This window comes from Choristoneura fumiferana, chromosome 16 (genome assembly GCF_025370935.1).
Source record: "Choristoneura fumiferana chromosome 16, NRCan_CFum_1, whole genome shotgun sequence".
NCBI lineage: Eukaryota > Metazoa > Arthropoda > Insecta > Lepidoptera > Tortricidae > Choristoneura > Choristoneura fumiferana.
In genome coordinates, this window is record NC_133487.1 from 7,592,994 (window position 1) to 7,614,277 (window position 21,284).

Here is a 21,284-nt window from a genome sequence, read left to right on the forward strand (position 1 = left end):
TAGTACTATGTGTCCATAGGCGGCGATCATCACCCTAAGAACAGATGAGCTGCATGCAGTTTATCTTTCAGTAAAAAAGCCACTTGCAACTTTTTGTTCACTCCATTGCAGTTAATCAACGGGTTTGTTATACTTAATCCCAAGAGCATATTCAATAAATAAACGATCACTTCCTCAACTAAACAATCACTTCTCAGCTAATCAAAATTCATAAGAACTAAACAGCACTATAGTCTACATGGAGTACTTCCCGCGCTGTAACAGAGCTATTGTAGCGCATCTGTTGCCGCGAGTCGTTTTTTATGTTTTTTTACAAGCGCATTGGTTTGCATTTTATCGCTATATCGTATACAGCCATAACATGTGACACTTATATAGATCGTTATTAAATGACCGGGTCTTTATTTATTCTACAAGTATAAAAGCGAAATTTGTGAGTGTGTGCGTGTGTGTATTTGTTACTCTACAGAATTTGTTACTTAACAGATTTTTTAGTTTTTTTTACATGGCTTTTTCCGTAGTATGGCAATAAAATATTAGAAACGAAATATGTATGAGATATATGGTGGATGAACGTTGGCAGCACGAATCCATTAACAGATTTAAATGAAATTAGGTGTGCAAATAGCTGTATCTCAGGAATAACATATAGAATAGATACTTTTTATCCCGATATCTCCAGTGCTGCAGTGGATTGTGGTTTATATATATTGTAAAATCCCAAATATAAACTGCTAAAATAATATAATGAAATTTTGCCATTTTGCTTTAAATATGTTTATGTAGTAGCCTATGTACACAAAAACCTATGACAATAAGGCAATTAATCGACTATGTCATAAAAGAAACACCTCTTCATACATAATCCTACTACATATATTACTAATATTGTAAATAAGAAAGTTATAATAGAATGTTTGTTACTCCTTCATGCAAAAACGGCTCAAGAATTTTTATTACACATGGCACAAAGATATTTGTGATATGCTGATATGATAAGCTGGAGTACATAAAGAAACTTTTTATTCCAGAAACTTGCATTGCTCTCGCAGTATAGCGATAAGCTATTTTTTCGCGGACGAAGTCGCGGGACATTGCTGTCTAATCATAAAAAAATATAGTCGAAAAACTTTACCTCTAGTACATACATACATACATATAATCACGCCTTTTTCCCGTAGGGGTAGGCAGAGACTACTTCTTTCCACTTGCTACGATCCTTACATACTTGTCTCGCTTCGTCCACTTTCATTATTCCCTTCATACATGCTCTTCGGTTTAGGGTACTCTTGACCTGGCCTTTTTTCAAGACGTTTCTGATTTGGTCTCGAAACGTCCGCCTAGGTCTACCCCTTCCAACACTTTCATTCACACTTGCCTCATACACTTTCTTCGTCAATCGTTCTTCATTCATTCTCTCGACATGGCCAAACCATCGCAGCACACCTTTCTCAATTTTTGTCACTACATGTTCTTTCAGACCACAACGTTTCCTTATCTCACTATTTCTTATCCTGTCACCTCTAGTAATGATAATAATATCAGGCAAGTCATGAAGTTACCGTCTTTCGACTGATGGAATTTGCGACAGTGGTACCACGAGTTCCTTTCAACCTGTAAGTAGGTATCTAAAGCATCTTGCCTCAGTTAATCCCAAGTGAACCAAGCCACTACAACTTAGCCACCAACTTAGTGGAGCTAACGGAACATCGCATCACTTAATTAGTATTGCGGTACTAACTTGTTCAACTTAGAAGACCTAATTAGTGAGTTCTAGTGTCTGTGCCCAATTTGTAGGCGTTTAGTTTTTTCTTAGAACATAAGTACTTAACCAATTTTAATAACTCTTGTACAGCATCAAGTTTTATTAATACACTTTTTAAAAGAAAACGTCGAAATCGTTCCGTAACATTAAAAAAAAAACTAAAAAATACGGTAGGTATTTGACAACTCCTGATTTTGCCATATCTTAATATTATTATGAAGATATAGATAAACAGATAGTGTTTAGCGAAGAGAAAATTTAAATCGGTTGAAAATTGGATTTATAGTGATTTCTTGAAAAATATATATACCTGTCTCTTTCTTAAACGCTTTTCTCTATGCAGCAAGTATGGCGGTACTGGCGTGTGACGTCACATGTCAGTATGTCTTGTCTAGTCTTGAATTTGAAACCTTTATAACTTTGTTATTTGTAAAGGTAGCTTAAAAATTGTTTTTCTATTCGATATAAGGCATTGTGTAGTTTTAATTTATAAAACATATACAAAATAGTCCAATACCGTATTCAGAACCTTCTTAACGCGTATATTAGGCATCTCTGTGCTAGGTATCATATTTAAAAACTGGCCAGCAATCATTTGGAACAGCACCTACGCCTCATTTTTAGGGCTCCAACATGGCACTTGGGCAGGTTTCGTTTATCTTTACCGACAGTGTTTTGTTTTCGTTTCACTGTAACACTTTCACGTTATTTTGATAACAATTTAACTAACCAAAACTTAATTTCTTACTAATTACAATTTTCTATTGAGTATTTTTTAACTAAAAAAGTATCTTTGTGTGACGCTATAATGTTTCTGGCAAGTTTTGACCAAATTGTTCAAACAGCTTTCAAGATACAACTCCACTAATAAACTGTTTTTATAAATCCTGACCTAATAGTGATTATTACTTAATAATTACCTGAAATTCTAAGGGGAAAGTAATATGAAATGCGCAGGTAATATCCGGCCTCCCACTAAATGTCTTTAATTAAATTCAATTCTCAAGACAATTCGCGTCGTGGAGATTGCACTATAAGGCGGGCACTCACGGGGTGATATTTTAATGGGAAAACTATTATAGTTCAGAATAATTAATATATTTATTTTTTATGACTTCGGCTGTAGCACTGATAATGATAATTTATTCAAAGTTATTTTTTTTAAAATAACTTAAAATTAATAAGTACAAAGTTTCCTTCTAGATCTAAGTAGGCAACTCATGAGCCCGAACTAAGTAGGAGATCCTGTGTTGCGGGCTGCTATACAAAATATACTGACCTGACATACAAAATTACCTATTACTGCATACATTTTAGCATAGTAAATAAAAGAGAAATAAGTTCACTACAAACAAAAGTACATCGCGCGGCTTAAATGTGTGCGCGCCGGTTAGCGCCGGTAGGTACGCACCCACCGCCACACGCACACACTGATAATTTAAGGAGGATTAAGTTTTCTGTAGTCAAGGCTGCGCTGCCGTGTCGGTGCCGTACGTTTTGATTTTAGCTCGCTCGTCTTGCGATGATCATGCATCTTTTACGTTCGCGTTTCTACTTAGGAATCAATTATGCCGAATATTCGGTTCGGTAAAAGATTTACCGAACATTCGGCCGAATATTCGTATTCGGTGAATCCTTTGTTCGGCCCATCTTTAATATTAGGGCTACTGAATAGGTATGTACTAATACGATACAGGTAGAAAATCATTGACATTCTTTTTTCATATTGTATGGAGATAAAGTCTTCTTGTCACTTAATTTCCATGCAAAACCTTTTTTTTTCGTATTTGAATTTTTTCCACTTGTATTTGTAATCAATAGCCAGTACAGGATTTTTTTACACTGTATTATTAATAGAATTTTCCTCACCTAATGTGTATCTCTCATCCATCTCTCCGAAACTAGCGGAAGTTATAATTTATGGAGTCAGTTCCGGCCTCTACCTTCACGGCGAGCCAGGGTAGGCAGTAATGAAACAGCTGATGTTTAATGCACGGGCTATATCGTCTTAGCAAAGCCGGTTCAGCTTCAGGAAATGCTGTAGACTAAGTGCACAGCTAAGTAGCTGAAGGCTAAAAAACCGGCCAAGTGCGAGTCGGACTCGCGCACCGAGGGTTCTGTATAAATATTTTTATTATATGATGTAACTAAAAATTTACGGTTTTCGCAAATTTTCCTTTATCTGTGCTACGGGTACAAGACGTTGCTTCGTGGAAATTTGCGGCATAAACGGCTGTATCTTTTGATTGCGTTGGCTTAGAAGTTTGATTTTTTCACAGCTCCAAGGGACAGTAAACCTGAGTATTTAATATAAATTTCAGCTTGATACCTCCACGCGTTCCTGAGAAAAAGGGTCTTGACAGACGGACGGACGGACAACAAAGTGATCCTATAAGGGTTCCGTTTTTTCCTTTCGAGGTACGGAACCCTAATTACTACTGGCTGTGGCTGTACTAAATCTGAGTGTTAAAAATCTTATTCCCACTAATATTATAAGTGTGACAGTTTGCAAGTCTGTTTTTTTGTTACCTTTTCACGTCTAAACTGCTAAACCGATGTAGATAAAATTCGGTAAGTATACAGATAGTTTGAGTCCCGGGGAAGGACATAGGATAGTTTTTACCCCGGAAAATTGCATAGTTACTTACTAGTACTTATTTCCCGCGGGATAGCGATGAACAGTTGCGGGAAACAGCTAGTTGTTGATAAAGCGTCATAGCTTAATCGTTGGCTAATCGCATTAAGTTCCTTGTGCAATATTAATGTTAGTACTGAGACCTTATTATCTAAGTTTTCCCACTACCACTATCACTTCTTTTTGTCACTCGGTAGGTATGAGATGAGGATAAAGCGTATGGCGAATGCGATAGCGAGCGCCAGAGCGGTAGACAATACGACGCAGTTTAAAAACCTGAGATTATAACTATTTTTTTTTATTTACTTCATATTTCTGTGGCTCCAGTGAAAAGGGGTACATGTCGAAAAACCCAAGTTTACAGGAGACGCAAAAAACAGTTACGCCCGAGATGATTCAAACTTACGTTCATTACACTTGTATATTTACATATACTAATAAATGTGGTATATTAAAGGACTAAATTAATTGCGTTCTTTCTTATGGGAATGTTATTTTTGCTCTTGATCTATTAGTTTATAAATTAACTACTTGTATCCAAAATAGAAGTATAAAAATAAGTGTAAAAAGGTTCAAGTGGTTATATATATCGCTATTCACCAAGTTTTTGTAATTTTATACGAAGTGAAAAAGGGTACGCATCCGGAATGTTTTTTGTAGTACATGTATAATATTATCCACAGAAGACTAGCTTACGAACTAATGGTGTAGAAAATGATTGCATTTTTCAATTTATGCAGTTCTTTGGACTTAATTACAGACATAACAGACATGTAGCCTTTTGCACGATTTTTTTTATTGTGTTTTTAGTTATAAGTAGACTTAAATAATAATGAAAAATTCAAAATGCTACTTGTATCCAAGTTGAGTGAATAAAACACATATGAAAGTATTTAAATATCTATCCAAAAACGCTATAAATTTTTCAAAAATCTCACATGCAAACATAAAAAATGCCCGTTTAAAACAAACTTAAAATTTCTCATCATTAGTATCTAAGTAGTATGTCCATTCAAAAGACGTTAAAATAATATTAAATTATCTTGTAACATACAATTACAAAAAACATGTTATTTATTAATAAAACTGAAAATCTCTAAGCTAAGCTGTCTTCTGTCGGTATCAGTAGATGCGTATCGACAGTTTCATCATTGCAGATTAAATCTTTGTAAAGGTTAATCAGCGGTATGAGAGACATTAAGGGGCTGTTCCTATCTTCGATCCACAGCACGCTAGATCTCGCAGGTAGAATACTTAAAGCTCCAGCGGGCATTAACTGTGAGATTGCATGCTTGAACGAGGCCACGAATACCTGGCTAGCTGGACCGAGTCCAAATCTCCCGTCCAAACCACATAGGCAAAGGGCCTGGGATACAATAGCCTCCGTCACCACCTTATAGGCATTAATAGAACCTTTAACAGGCAGGGACCGGGCCAGACTGTTAGCTGTGTCCAAGCCAGAATCTGGTTACTCGCTCCATGCATACCCCTCGCCCAACACTAGAACTTTTATCGACCCAGACACTACGCATAGCTGCTGGTCTACGGCTGGGAGTTGGGATCTGCGAAAGTAACAACTGTGTTTCTTGTGGGGCTCCAGTGGACCGTCTCGGCCAACATGGCCTCTCCTGTTCCTCGGGCGCCGGCCGACTGTCCCGCCACGCCACTCTCAACGACATTCTCAGAAGGGCGCTCGTTAGTGCCAACGTTCCCACCGCTCTGTAGCCCCAGATTGTACGGAGCGATGGCAAGCGCCCTGACGGAATGTCGTTGATACCCTGGAAGACTGGCCGTGCGCTGGTGTGGGACGCTACCTGTACAGACACCCTGGCGGCGTCCTACCTAACAGCAACTACCAAACGTGCGGGGGCGGCGGTAGACGCCCGGAACGCCTCAAGGTCACAAAATATAGCTGTCTCGGCGCCCAATATCATTTCTTTGCTTTCGGCGTCGAGACTCTAGGTTCTTGGGTAAGGGTGCGCTGGAGCTACACAGGGAGCTCAGCAATAGGTCAAGGAGGCAACAGGCAACCCTCGCGCCGGCAGCTTTCTCGCGCAAAGAATCGCAATCGCAGTTCAACGCGGGAATGCTGCCTGCGTGATGGGCACCATGTCAAGAGGCCCACCTCTCTTTTTTAATTAAAGTTTAGTTTTAGATATTTAAATTAAATAGTAGTTTTAGTCCTATGGATATTTTGTATTTTCTTAATCATTCTCATTAAATGATTGGTGTCAAGGGATATATCTTAATTAATACCCATAGAATTAATGCAATGTGCAATATTAGTTTAATAATAAAATTGGTGTAAAAGGATATAACTTAATCGCGTAACCGTCGACTGCGCAGCTCGCAAGCGCGTTTTCCCTGCACAAGTCAGCGCACACGATTGTGGCTCATCCGTAAGCGCCATGGCTCCCCACTCACCCGCTCATTCCCCCGCGCAAAGACTTATATCCTTTTCCACGTAAACTTTTTTTATTTCGACTTGTGAAAACGGGCGCAGCTCGACTTAATCTTATATTTTATTTATTTTTTTGTGTAAAGAGATTGAACTTAACTTGTATCAATGTAAACTAAATAAATCTGTTCTTGTTTTAGGGATTCAAGTGTGCTTAGATTTTTTTACACCCACCATATGAAAAAACAGCACGTACAACTAAATTTAGATCATAAATCACAAACAAAACTTTAGTTAATAGAAATACAACTTGACAAGTACCCTCTGTTGCTAACTTTTTTAAGGCAGTTCTACCCTTGACCACCAGAAAAGTCCGTTGTTTTAAAAGATATCTTAGATCCGTTTACACCAATCGATGCGTTATTTTTTTTGTGTTTTTTGGTCTATATAACTCAATTTGGCCAAATTCAGACTTGTACCCCTTTTCACTGGAGCCACAGATTTTTGCTTTGATTTTACTTATAAAACATCAGTAGAGTTTGCAAGATGACAATATGCTACGGCAGCGCTACCGTCTTTCTGAATTATGTAATTACACGTTCAAGTTCATTTTGTTGTAAGGTAAGTACTATTCCAACTTACAATTTTTTTATAAACTTTGTTTACAAAATGTTACGTTGTTATCATAAAAATAGGAAAGCAACGCCATCTAGCGTTTAAACCGTGCATTATTCTGTTCGTTCGCTGTGTGTCAAGCGAATGAGGTGAACACAAATAATACTTAGGGTGTTGAGTTCGTTTCAAATGTGTATAATGATTCCATACAAATGCAATAGATGGCGCTGTTTACGCAAATCAATAAAGTTTTGAACGGCCAGACAGGCTACCTCAGTGGTCGTCACACTTTTACGATCAAGGCCACATTAGGCAAAATGAAGACTTACAGCCTTATTCATAAAAAAACCTTAATTGAGGTTTGATCGGTCTGTTACTTAGCAGACTGATTAAGCTTAATAGACGGTTGTCAAGAAGTATGATTCATAAACACTTGCTAGCAGTCTGCTAGTTGTTGAGCTGCTGACAGACGGATTAGACGCGTTATGTTGGCCACCTTGACAAATCAAAGACAAAAAATGGCCTAATCGATAATTAAAAAAAAAAATTGACAGCAGTGACAGCAAATTAGCAGGAAAAAAAAATAAAAAGCGAGATGTTTGTTTTCCCGCCATTTCCGATCCGCATGTTTATGTTGTGTAAAAAGCCATAATTATGTTAATCATCCTATTTTTTTTTCATATTTATTGTTAATTTATTGTTGCTAATTTAGAGGATTTTTAAATACAAATTCCTGAAAATAATTTTTCCAGTTTTTTTTTAATCTTTGCGTAGCCCTGCCTTCACTATAAATATCTTCGGTATGGTTTTTTGCTCTTGTCAAAGTCAGCTGTTCAAACTTGTGGCGGCCATTTTGTGACTTAGCAGGGAGATAAAGGAGGGTCTACGGTCCTCTAACTTTAGCAGAGCCTTGATCGACTGATTAGCGCTAACAGACGTTTATGAATCATGTTTTTAGCATCGGGCCTTCAAGGAGCCTTCAAGGAGGCTCTAACTTTTTATGAATAAGGCTGTTAGTGTGGGCCGCACACTTATCAAAAATGGATATTAGTAGGTGCATTTGAAAAGCCGTCGGTAGAATCAGTTAATTAAATACAAAATGTGTGTGGTTACTGCACTTGCTCTTCTTAAATTACACTTATAATAAATACTAGCTTTTGCCCGCGGTTTCGCCCGCGTGGAATTCGGTTATCGCGCGCTGTTCCCTCGGAAACTGCATTTTTCCGGGATAAAAAGTAGCCTATGTCACTCTCGGGCCCATAAACTATCTCTGTTCCAAAAATCACGTCGATCCGTCGCTCCGTTTCGACGTGAAAGACGGACAAACATACAAACACACACACTTTCGCATTAAATATAATATTAGTATGGAGACCTAGGTACCAAACTGTTTGACCCGCGTTCAGTTATCGATGAGTTATCATTATCATAGTATGCAAAATTTGTTTTGGAAGCCATAGCTAAAGTCGTTGCATATTATATCACGGGTCACAAAAATATAGGCTAGAGTCACTGACGACCACTGGCCTAGTTGATGGTCAGTCTCAATAGCTGAAGACTTTAGTTAGGTAATATTCCGGTTTAGCTTAGTATTTGTAGTTAGTATGTAATACCTATAATTCATGGATAAATTACTAAAAAGTTCGTCTGTTCTTTATCCAACGCTCCTCTTTTAATGATTCGCTGGGTTAATATACAGAAAATGCTCTAAAACTTTTAAATTTGGTAAAAAACTTGAAAAAAAGTAAAATTTTACCAAAATCGAGACAACTCACGTCGCAGACTAAACAAAGTCTGCGAAAACGTTCAATGTTAAATGATTAACAGTCTAGTTATGCGGAGTAAACGTCCTCAAACCGTCGCTCCGAGTTCAAAATAGATCAAAAGCGGGTCGCGCGCACGTGGCGACGCCGGCGCACCCGCGCAAACTTACGTGAAACTCATTCACCAACACAAAATCATCACAAAGTAAATAATAATCATAATGGGATTTAGGCTTCTACCTAACTCCATGGCGATGTAAATAATGAAAGCGTGAACTTTATGGTGTTATTAGAGTGTTGTGATGTGATTCAATTATATTTAACACTGTGATTAAAACATGCGTGTTCTGGACGGGATGATGCTGCTTGCAACAATGTTTTTGATGTTCCAGACGAGTATAGCATCGGAAGAACCTACTGTCAAAATAGGTCAGTCCTAGAAATGTATCATTGTGAGACGATTACAACTAAACATGCCTTGACTGTGTTCATCAAATTCACTTGAGTTACAGCAGTCCATCTTATCTTATTTTACTAATAATTATAAATGTGAAAGTTTGTGAAGATGTTTGGATGTTTGCTACTAAATTATGTCTAAGCCGCTGAATTGATTTAGATGTAATTCGGTATACAGATAGTTCGAGTCCCGGGGAAAGACATCGGATAATTTTTATTCCGGACAATTGCATTGTTCCCGCGGGGTAACGATAAACGAATACTACGCGGACGGATTTGCGGGCAACAGCTAGTAATAATATATTTTGGACAATTTTATTACATACTGAAGAGTTTTCTCAGTCCACTGCATAAAATTAAAAGGACAGACAGCAGTGGAAGTATCGGTGGTAGCCTTTGCTCGGCAGTGGGACAGTATATAGGTTCCATACTAATATTATAAATTTGTATGTATGTTTGTCCGTCTTTCACGTCGAAACGGAGCGACGGATCGATGTGATTTTTGGCATAGATATAGTTTTGGTATTGGCATAGTGACATAGGCTACTTTTTATCCCGAAAAATGCTGTTCCCGAGGGAAACAGCGCGCGATAACCGAATTCTACGCGAGCGAAGCCGCGGGCAAAAGCTAGTAATAATAATAAAACTGAAGACCCTATGTTTTCTGCCTGATGTTAATATAAGAGCACGACTCAAAACTAGAATAAGACATCTTTTCAAATAGTTTCCTATATATCCGACGTTGTATGACGCTACAACAATTTTTACGTATGAATCAAACTGAAATCTTTTGCAAATTCTTGCATGTGTGATAATCTGAATCACATAGCTAGCTATCTTGGTGGAAAACTTTTGAAAATAAATTGATGCTAAAAAATTAATAACGAATTATTTACTTCCAAAAAGATTTCACTAATTTCTTCGACAGCACATTTCTCGAATTCAGAAGTAATCCAATATCCATTGTTACTAGACTTGTATATTTCAGGCGTTGTATCCTCGCCAGCACAAGTTCATAATATGGCCGCAGCGGTGGAGGCTGCGTTGATAGCTGGCAACGTGATCCCTGACGTCAGGCTCGGATCAGTCGAGCCTGATGAACCATTGGACATGGCAGCTCAAGTTTGTGCAAAGGTATGATTGTCTTTTGTTACTCATGTTCTCTCTTGTGGGGCCTATACTGTTTTATTACCATTTGACACTCTTTACTTACATTTCATGAAGACTGTGCAATTGCCAATGAATGTGTGTCGTCTCTTTACCCAAATACATCCCTTTTATGCAGCAAAAGCCGATATAGTTGGGGACGAATAATCGCCATCTACCACCAAAATTAAATATTCTATTATATTCAATCTCACATAAAGTTCTCCCGTCATTTCCATCCTATAAACGCCACGTTTATTCCAAAATAAACCAGAAAACTACGATGAACTTCCAGGCACAGGAAGGCGTATCAGCCATCTTGGCTTATGGAGAGGCAGAAGAAGTGAAACTAGCATCAGCGGCGGCGGCGCGCGTCGGTGTACCTTTGTTGCTGGTGTCACCAACGCCGTTCTCAACTTCGACTGAAGGCTTATTGCATTGGGAGACCATTCACATGTATCCACAGAATGATGTTTTCATAAAGGTATTTAGGCTTTTAAGCGATAAGACCGCCTATTGTCTACCGTGAATCTAAGTGTTTATATTATAAGTTTTTTTTACTGCTTTATGGTGTGCAATAAGAATATTTGTATTGTTGTATTGTTGTGTACATAAAGATGTTTGTGTCTCAATGCTGAAAAAAGGCCTCTGCTCTTTACTTATCTGCGACACGCATGTTCATTCTCTTTGCCTCATTTCGAAAGTTATTGCTAGGAATTCATTCAATGACAATTTAGAACCAACGCTCTTGATTCGATCGGCAAACAGTTCAGCCTAATCCACTGAGACACCCATTAACAATATCTAGTACTAAAGAACATACTGATTAACAGATACAGGTTACCACACAAAGATTTATACTGTTTACCTGTTATTTTCTTAAAAATATGCTCATTATGTTACAGGCATGCACGGCACTCTGCGATGAGAAAGCTTGGAGCTCAGCAGTTCTCCTGCATGATGATGCAGTTGGACCACGTTTAGTTCAAGGTGCCGGTGATGCAGGACTCGAGATTGCTATCTTAGCTCGTAGACTACCACCTCCTGAAGACGAAGAATCCTTACGAAACCTCCTTCTGGTATTAAAGAAAGCGGAACACACACAGTTCATCGTTTGGTGTGATGAGGCCTGTGTCGATCGAGTGCTGGCCGCAGCACAAATAGTTGGATTGTTATCTGAACGGCATTCGTATATTCTGCTGGCGCTTGATCTACATACATTGGACCTGGAACCCTACAGCCATGGTGGCGCCAATATTACAGGTATTCCAATAATATGAAAATGAGTAACATGGACAAATAGGCAATGCGATGATTTGACTATTTTTTTCGAGGACATTGGACGAGGGATTGGGTACATTTCAGAGAAAATACTATTAAAATTTGGTGTTAAATTTGAAATGCGGATAGCATAGGAAAAAATACCGCGCTACTTTATTTAATTATTTTTAAAACTGAGCAGAATCATATTTTTTACTTTAACGGGGACCACAAATTTAAACCATTTTCATGTGGTATTTTTGCACATGTGATTTCAAAAATTAGCCCCCCGACAGAACAGTATATTTTGCCAAATCTTTAAAGGTATTGGAAATTAAATACCTAATTAAGATCTGTCTTCCAGGTTTGCAGTTATTTGATCCGGAGAGAGAAGAGCCAATGTTGATGGATTGGCGTGAAACGTATTTAAGACGTTTTCGCAAAAATGCTGAAGACATGGATGTCTCAGAATCTTATTTAGAGGCTGCTGAAACAGAAGCTGATAAGGTATGCGGCGTATTTTGGTTTCTAATGTTTTTTATCTACTTTTTATTGCAATAGTTTAATTTGTTTTTCCTTATATTGTCCGTATCTTTTACAAAATAATCAGCATCTGAAAATGTTTCCAATGTTGTGCTATCATACGAAAATTAAATAATACCTAATGGAATCAAATTTAACAAAATTTTCGGGCCTAATTTATCCTGGAAACGACATATTATTTTCCAGAATATGACATACAAAATTAACATTGCCTGAACACTGGAGACTAACTAAAATTTCAAATGTATAAACCGTATTAAAGTACGCGTTTAATGTGATTATGAACCTACTACTTGGTAATACGCAAAAAAAGATTATTGGGTTTTATTCAGGGGGTTGCATGTTGCATGCAACCAAGTTGCCCTGCATGTTACGGCACTTTTACGGATGATGTGATGATAACTTCTTTTCAGGTAGTTGCAACACCACTAACGTCGCTGATTCTTGCGTATGACGTAGTATTAACGGCTAGCAAGATCCTGGGTCGTCTTGCCAATATTACAATGGATCTAGACGAGACATCCTGCGAACCCTTAAAATCCAACGGTCATGCTGACACTCTGATCAATTATCTTCGTTCAGTAAGTACCTGTGATACAAATTAATGTAGGAGTTGAAACATATTTTACCAATGAGCTTTTTGATGAAAAAACCTGTGAACAAACCTTTTTATGGTGTGCCCTAATCCGTAGAGGGCCTGCGTAGGAACTATGGACCAAGCCCTCTCATGCTGGCTGATAGGAAGAATGTGCCCAGCTGTGGGACATATAATTGATGAAACTTGATCTGATGAAATTTAATTACGTTTTGAAGTCATCAGACCAATTTTAATTAGGTATACTGAGCGGCAAAAAATCTGGGGGCCCTGAAATGTATGCAGTAATAGGTATTTTTGTATGTAGAGAGATTTCTCCTTCTTCTATGTGAAAGCATACTGTTGCAAATTAATATTAAAAATATCAATAATCGGGAATTGAGTCAAAGTCAAAATATGTTTATTATATTTACGCTTTGTAGCGGTTATGATTATGAATGTCAAAAAATCTACCACCGTTTCGGAAAAACCTCTGTTCAGAAAAATCCGTCAAGAAACTTAACGAGGTACATAATTTTTGTGAGTGTTATTAAACGGTTTTATTATTCTCTTTATTGCAGAAAGACATCTCGAACTGGGCAGGCAACGCGGGCTCGCGGCGTTCTGGCCGCTTCCGCGTAGTGGAACTGGCACGGCGCGGCATTCTCATGCCGGTGGGCATCTATGACCCTCGATTCGGCATTATGTGGGACCGACCACCGGTCGAGGCGCCGCCGCTCCCACCAGGCGTTATGGCTAACCAGACTTTCGTCGTGCTTATAATGATTGTACGTATAAGTATTATCTTGCTGTTTATTACAGGAAGGAAAATTTATGATTCATAGGTTTCCGTAAATGACAAAAGTCCTTACAGCCTAATCACACTGTGGCGATTTGTGGGCGAGTTAAAAGCGCAATGCTTTAACTGCGAGCCAGTAGCGGCGTTAGGGTAGGGCGCGGTGTGTCGACCGCCTAGGGGACTTAAAGGGGCGCCTGAAGCCTATAGCTTCTAGAAAATTACCAAAAATTTGGGGCGCCGAGGAAATCTCGCCCAGGGCGCTGGAAGTGCTGAAACCGGCGCTGCTGCGAGCCCAAGACGTTTTCGCCGCAAGCGCACTGCGGGTTAGCTCGTAGAACGTAAAGCAGGAGGGCTACTAAGAAATTCGAAAATCGAAGTTTGTATCGTACCGTCCCTCTCATTTTCATATTAAATGATATTAGCGTCAGCGGGACGGTAAGATACAAAGTTCGAGTAGCCTCGGCGTTTCAATAATGACTTGAAATTTTGTGCCATTTTTAGTTATGCTTAGAAAAAGCTTGACATAGGTACTACAATTATGACATACAAATTGCTATACAAAGAATCATTTATGACAAAGAACTTGTATGAAGAAGGCCACTCTGCGAAATGAGTTACGACAAGGGACATTATGACAACAATTTTTAGTCCACTAGAGGCGATCCCAAAATACTATCAATATTTTTTTTTAATAACTTCTAGCTAGGTTTTTAGCATCATTGTCATCATATCAGTCGTGGTACAGTCACCAGCTTTAATATCTGCCACAGCGGAGCGCGCAAAAATATCTGACATGTTTCCGGCACTAGAATTAGTCGTATCAGATATTAATGATGCACGCTTGTTGTGTCAAATATTGGTGCTGGTGACTGTACATCCACTGCCGGACATAGGCCTTCCCGATAGACCTCCAGTTGCTTCCGTTGGAAGCTGCCTGTACCCACCGTGAACCCGCGGCTTTAACTGGCTCATGGGTCCATCACGTTGTTGGAAGTCTTACGTTGCGCTTGCCGATCCGTGATCTAGCTAGGTCTTACCTAAAGCTTATTCAAACGCACCTTTTGCAGAACAAGCCGTATGTGATGATGAAACCGGCATCCCATAGACTGTCTGGAAATGACCGGTATGAAGGTATGGCACTTAAACAACTATTATTCTACTTCCTATTATAATACTAGCCTTAACACGCGGCTTCGCCAGCTTGACAAAAGGTTACTGTAACAATTTGAAAGGGCAACGTTCGCTCGCACAACTCCATCTATTGACTGCAAACGAAGTTAACACGTCATTTTGAGAGCCGACGTTCGGTTTACGTCACCGTTCTTGGACAGCGCCCCCTATTCTTGTTTAAATTTAAAATATTATCCCGCGGAAACGCGTTACCGGGATATCATGTATCTTATGTCTCAATGCAGATCTTTGGCTATCTGTACTCCAAGTTTCATGTAAATCCGTTCAGCTGTTATTGCGTGATTAAGTACAGACGAATACACAAAAAAAACTTTCACATGTTATTTTGCTTAAATATACTGTTACTAGAATATAGGTAGAGTCACCTACTAACTAGCACTAAAACTATGTTAAAACCAGAACAAATACTTATATTAAATCTTTCTTGTATATTCCAGGGTTTTGTATTGAGTTGTTTGAGAAGCTGTCGAATATACTTCATTTCAACTTTACACTATTGCAGCTACCTGGAGGCAACTATGACATGATGCTCGAACGCATCCAAAATTCTGTAAGTGTAATAAAAACAATGTTTCTGACCGAGTACTGCCTTTTCGCAACATAACGTTTGGCAACCTGTTTCATTTCGCAACATTTCATTTCGCAAACTCTAAAACTGTAAATATTTCAGGATTTATTTTAGGGCAATCGTGTAGAAAGAACCCTTTAGGTTAGGTTAGGTTAGTTTTATAAAAATCCTGAAATATTAACAGTTTCAGAAATATTAAACAGTTAGGAAATAAAAAGTTGCGAAATGAAACAGGTTGCCAAACGTTATTCGCCGAAACATTAGTAAACCGTTTCTGACATCTACGTGCACGTGCAAAGGCTTGTCAAGCCCAGTTTATTGCCTGTCGTATTGCATAATGTTGATTGCTTGATTGTCCTAAATATTTTTGGCCGAGAATGTTTGGCATAACGTTCAATGGCATACGACTCGTTATCCTATTAATTTTGGGGCATACACTAGGCATACACATTTAAAAGATCTAAAGCATGTTTATGCTATGTTGATAACTCGGACATCGAATTACTTAAAATTTTATATTCCTAATATTAATGGTAATAAGAATAATTTTGTATATCATTATAACTTAACCTAACCAACGAAAAGTTGGAAAACACCCGACATTGTGACTTCATAGTTCAATATCTCAAAAACGGCTGATCCGATTTTAATAAAACATGTCTAAGAATCATTGCTAGAAACCCTGCTTTCAAATAAAAAACCCGCATTCAAATCGGTTCACCCGTTAAAGAGCTATGGCGCCACAGACAGACACACAGATTTTGAGATATTGAACTTTGAAATCGTGCATGTTGTATTACGTTCCACAGCGTTTGATTGACCATAAAACTTGTTCTATTTTGGTCGCGCCATTTAATGTAACTGTCTGTCTGTCTGTCTGTCTGTCTGTAGTCAAAATTTGCAAGTTAAATTCGACTAACTTCCAGTAGTCGGATTGACTTGAAATTTGGCACACTTATGTAAATTGTGTGACAATACAATAATCTGGTAGTGACATCCTAGTAGTCCGGTCAGGATTGTCTCCGCAGGACGGAACTCTTTAAGGGTTAATGGCATCAACTTGGAATTTGGTATGCCAACATAGTTTGGGTGACAATGCAAGTAAAGTCGACAAAAAGTACAGTCAGCTTAAAAATGTGATTTTTACCAAACTTATTTTTCACGCTTGTCTAAACTGAGATTTACAGTTACGTTTCCATACATAGTGCTTCTTTTGTACAGTCAAGGGCATACACCTTCTGCCACTAAACATAAGGTCGATGTATATGTCGGCGGCCGATCGTGAAAACCGCCAGATCACGAAATTCCTAGGCATATCGTGAAATGGCGCAATTTCATGAATTGGTTAAGGGACCGCCATATCGTTCTAAACTCACCGTTTAACGATTTTGACGTTTAGGCAGATTTTGAAATTCCTAGGCATATCATGAAACGCCGACATTTCATGATTTGACCAGTTTAGGCAGATCATGAAATTCCTAGTCATATCATTTAACGCCGCGCAATCATATTTTTACACTTTGAAAATTCGTATCTAAAATCAATATGCCTGGCCAAGTAATGTTTCGTGACTCAGGCGGATTTTACGAATCGGTTTTTTTTACATATACATATATTTGACGCTATGGCTGTATAGATATTTGTGCCCTTGACGGTAGCAGTAAGTGGTTTTGTTGTAGAGTGAGCCGCTCTTCGCGATAACTGATCTCACCATTACGGCGGAACGTGAGCAGAAGGTTGATTTCACTACCCCCTTCATGAATCTTGGAATCAGTATACTGTACCGCAAACCAACAGCACCGGTCCCTAAGATGTTTGCTTTCATGCTGCCCTTCTCAACAGGAGTGAGTATTTTCTACCCGCAGCTTTTACCAGTGAATAACTCGCTAACTCATCATCATCATCCCAGCTTATAAACGTCCCACTGCTGGGCACAGGCCTCCTCTCAGAATGAGAGGGCTTGGGCCGTAGTTGCCACGCGGGCCCAGTGCGGATTAGGAACTTCACACACACCATTGAATTGGTTCGCAGGTTTGTGCAGGTTTCCTCACGATGTTTTCCTTCACTATGAAGTTCGTGGTAAATTTCGAATGTAATTTGGCACATGAATTTCGAAAAATTCAGAGGTGCCAGCTGGGGTTTGAACCCACGATCCTCTGCTTGAGAGGCCATAGGTCAAACCACTCGGCCACCACGGCTTTTTTTATAAACTCGCTAACTATCTTCCGATGTATAACTACCAAGTCAGAATCAGACAACTTTTTAGGGTTCCGTAGCCAAAATGGAAAAAACGGAACCTTTATAGTTTCGCCATGTCTGTCTGTCTGTCTGTCCGTCCGCGCCTTTGCTCAGGGACTATCAATGCTACAAAGCTGTAATTTTGCACGAATATATAGGTATGTAAACTATGCCGACAAAATAGTACAATAAAAAAATTAAATATTTTTTTTAGTATACCTCCAATAGACGTAAAGTGGGGGTGATTTTTTTCTCATCCTATCTTGTAGTGTGGTGTATCGTTGGATAGGCATTTACCATTAGGGGTTGCTAAAACGATTTTTCAATTTAGTGATTTGTATGCAACTTTAAGGTGCAAAATTTTCATTAAAACCGAGCGTCCCCCCCCTCCTCCTAACGGTTAAGTTTTCTTGACAATTATTAGTAGTTTAAGAGTAAATTATAGCAGCCTAAGGTATAAAATATACCTAAACTTGGAGTATTTCGTATAAAATACGAAATCCTTAGAAAAATATAACTTAATTTTTATTAATAGCTACAGAACCCTATTTCGGGCGTGTCCGACACGCTCTTGGCCGGTTTTCAATATAATCTTCAAGGTTCCGCAGGCATAAGTATTAGGAGTTAATTTCAACTTGATACCTTCCCGCTTTCCCGAGAAAAAGAACTTGACAGACAGACGGACAACAATTAGATGGTTTCAGTTTTTATTTTTCCGGTACTGAACCCTAAAAATATCGTGTTAAAATAACCGGCTAAATGGTAAGGCTTGAATGCTTCTTGTTCTTTTCTATTGTTTAGGCTGTAATCACTGCAAAGTTGTACTGCGGTACATCGGTACTGAACTGACAGCGACGCAAATATGGTTTTTTAGGCATGCGCGCACGAGCGACTATTGTCTCCGCGACTATTTTGTCTCTCACATCAAATCTATGGGTAGTCGCGTCGCTATGTGTGCGCACTTCCATACTAACCCATAGACTTCATGTGTGAGACAAAATAGTCGCGGAGACAAAAGTTTCTCGTGCGCCCATACCCTTAGTGAATTCACTATGACGCACATTAGCGTCGCTGTCATAATAAAACCTTGGTAAAATGCATGCTAGCTTCAGAACAAACGAGAGAATATATCGTAGTCACTAGACATAAGAAAAAATAAAAGAAAACTAATGTAATGATAACAATACTTACTGTTGTTTGCGTAGGTTTGGTTTTGTTTAGGGTTAGCATACGTCGGGACTTCTCTGGTGCTGTACGTGATTGGACGCTTGTGCCCAGAAGAGTGGCAGAACCCCTACCCTTGCATAGAAGAACCTGACGCATTGGAGAACCAGTTCACACTAGCCAACGCACTGTGGTTCACCCTCGGCGCTATACTGTGTCAGGGATCTGAAATTGCTCCTGTGTGAGTACTCGGAATTATTTTACAATCTATCTAAAGAAATAGTAGGTTGTACGACATGAGCATAAAGTGAGCTTTCATATAGCCACCTGAGCCGGTGCGTGCGAGGGTGGATAGACACGTCGAGGGGAAAATGGGTTTGATGCACGAGTTTTACATTCTTTTTTTGACTTCGATTGCGTGGATATTAAATAGCAACAGTGGAGACAATTATTCACTTACTAGGTACCTTTTATTTTTCATGCATATTGCTATTGGTATACATGATTGCCTTGGTCTTGGTCTTACGAAGATTTTACTTTAAGCACTAGCGCATATAAAGTTTACATCGTCTAAATCCAGCTAAATACGAAGTTTATGAGAATGAGAAGTGAAAAAAATATCAATGTACCTGTATTTTTATCACAGTGCCTACGGTTCGCGTGCAGTAGCAAGCGCATGGTGGATATTTGCTCTGGTCATCACCAGCTCTTACACTGCCAATCTAGCAACGCTGCTTGCCAAGAAGAGCAACAACGAAGATTTTACAAATGTCGCTGAGCTTGCTACCAATAAACTAGGGATCACATATGGTGCCAAAGTAGGGGGCTCAACTTACAAATTTCTACAGGTAAACATCTGATAGTAATGTTACTTTATTTATTTTGCACTTCTGAATTTTATAGTATTTTTCTTAACGAGGAACCAAAGAGAGCCATAAAGCCCGAGGTGGTTTGCCGCCTGAGCTTCAGCGAGAGCGGCCAAGAAAGTCCGAGAGAGTCCGTTTTAGTTAACTACAAATTCGAGAAAAAACAAGCAACCATAAAACTACAAAATCACTAAGCATCAGGAGACCCACTTGCTCGTTTGCCATCCAGTCGAATACAAATAAAATAAATAAATAAATCCAGATACCTACTTAGTTCGGTCCCTTAGAAAATCTAATCATGTGTCAGGGAATTCTAAACACTGAAGGTTGTAGATAGGGTAGTAGTAGATTAAATTAACACCAACTTCCTTGTATAAATATTTCGTGTTTTTTTTATTCCATGTGCATTTAAGTACACACTTTTGAGAAAAATGAATGACACATTCCTTAATTTACATTCAAATAATGAATTATTTTTTAAAAACTGATCGTTCATCACAGATTTGACTAACGCTGAAACACTACCTTATTCCCCGTGTTAGCGTCTTATATAACCAGCACTGGAAGGGGGCAAATATTTCCTACTTCAAAGAAATTTCAAAAATGTAATTGATCAATAAATTTAAGTTCCCGAAAATTGGGTACGGGCGAAGCAAGGAGGAGTGTCCTGAGGGAAAGAGGTGGAGGAGAGGAGTTGGAAGAACAATTAATTAATTCTTGAAGTGAAGGCCAAGCGCCAGGGGCCTCCTCCGAAATTTGAAAATCGAAGTTTGTATCGTACCGTCCCTCTCACTCTCGTATTAAATAGTAGTATCTGGGCGACCGAGCTTTGCTCGGGCTAAAACTCGGTAACAATTGTTTTCCCAGGGATAAGACCAAGCAGTTAGATCGATTTTTCGTCCCCAAAAACCCCTACATACCAAATTTCATCTAAATCGTTGAAACCATTTTCGAGATCCCCGAATATGTTTATATATATGTCGGCGGCCGATTGTAAAATCCGCCAGATCACGAAATTCCTAGGCATATCGTGAAATGCCACCATTTCATGAATTGGCTAAGGGACATCCGCCATATCGTTCAAAACTCACCATTTAACGATTTGCCTAGTGACGTTTAGGCAGATCATGAAATTCCTAGGCTTATCATGAAACGCCGCCATATCGGTTCTGGCGTCGTAATCACAATTAATACTAACCACTCCTCGCTTCGCTCGTCGTGATCTGGCGGATTTTACGATCGGCCGCCGGCATATACCTATACAAGAATTGCTCGTATAAGATAATTGTCAGAGGGACGGAAT

The 21,284-nt window shown here is 38.9% G+C and overlaps 1 protein-coding gene across 2 annotated transcripts in view; it reads left to right on the top strand.

The window, feature by feature from the left end:
- Positions 1-9,303: 9,303 nt before the first annotated feature.
- Positions 9,304-21,284, top strand: part of LOC141435986 (glutamate receptor ionotropic, kainate 2-like) — a 63,164-nt gene continuing 51,183 nt past the window's right edge. For both annotated transcript variants that reach the window (XM_074098804.1, XM_074098805.1), the window contains exons 1-12: positions 9,304-9,605; positions 10,621-10,766; positions 11,074-11,262; positions 11,684-12,041; positions 12,403-12,545; positions 12,995-13,162; positions 13,737-13,943; positions 15,022-15,085; positions 15,583-15,695; positions 17,393-17,557; positions 19,157-19,356; positions 19,762-19,963. In XM_074098804.1, coding sequence (XP_073954905.1) covers positions 9,515-9,605; positions 10,621-10,766; positions 11,074-11,262; positions 11,684-12,041; positions 12,403-12,545; positions 12,995-13,162; positions 13,737-13,943; positions 15,022-15,085; positions 15,583-15,695; positions 17,393-17,557; positions 19,157-19,356; positions 19,762-19,963 — 2,046 coding nt within the window. In that variant the 5' untranslated portion in view covers positions 9,304-9,514. The remainder of the gene's footprint in view (positions 9,606-10,620; positions 10,767-11,073; positions 11,263-11,683; positions 12,042-12,402; positions 12,546-12,994; positions 13,163-13,736; positions 13,944-15,021; positions 15,086-15,582; positions 15,696-17,392; positions 17,558-19,156; positions 19,357-19,761; positions 19,964-21,284) is intronic.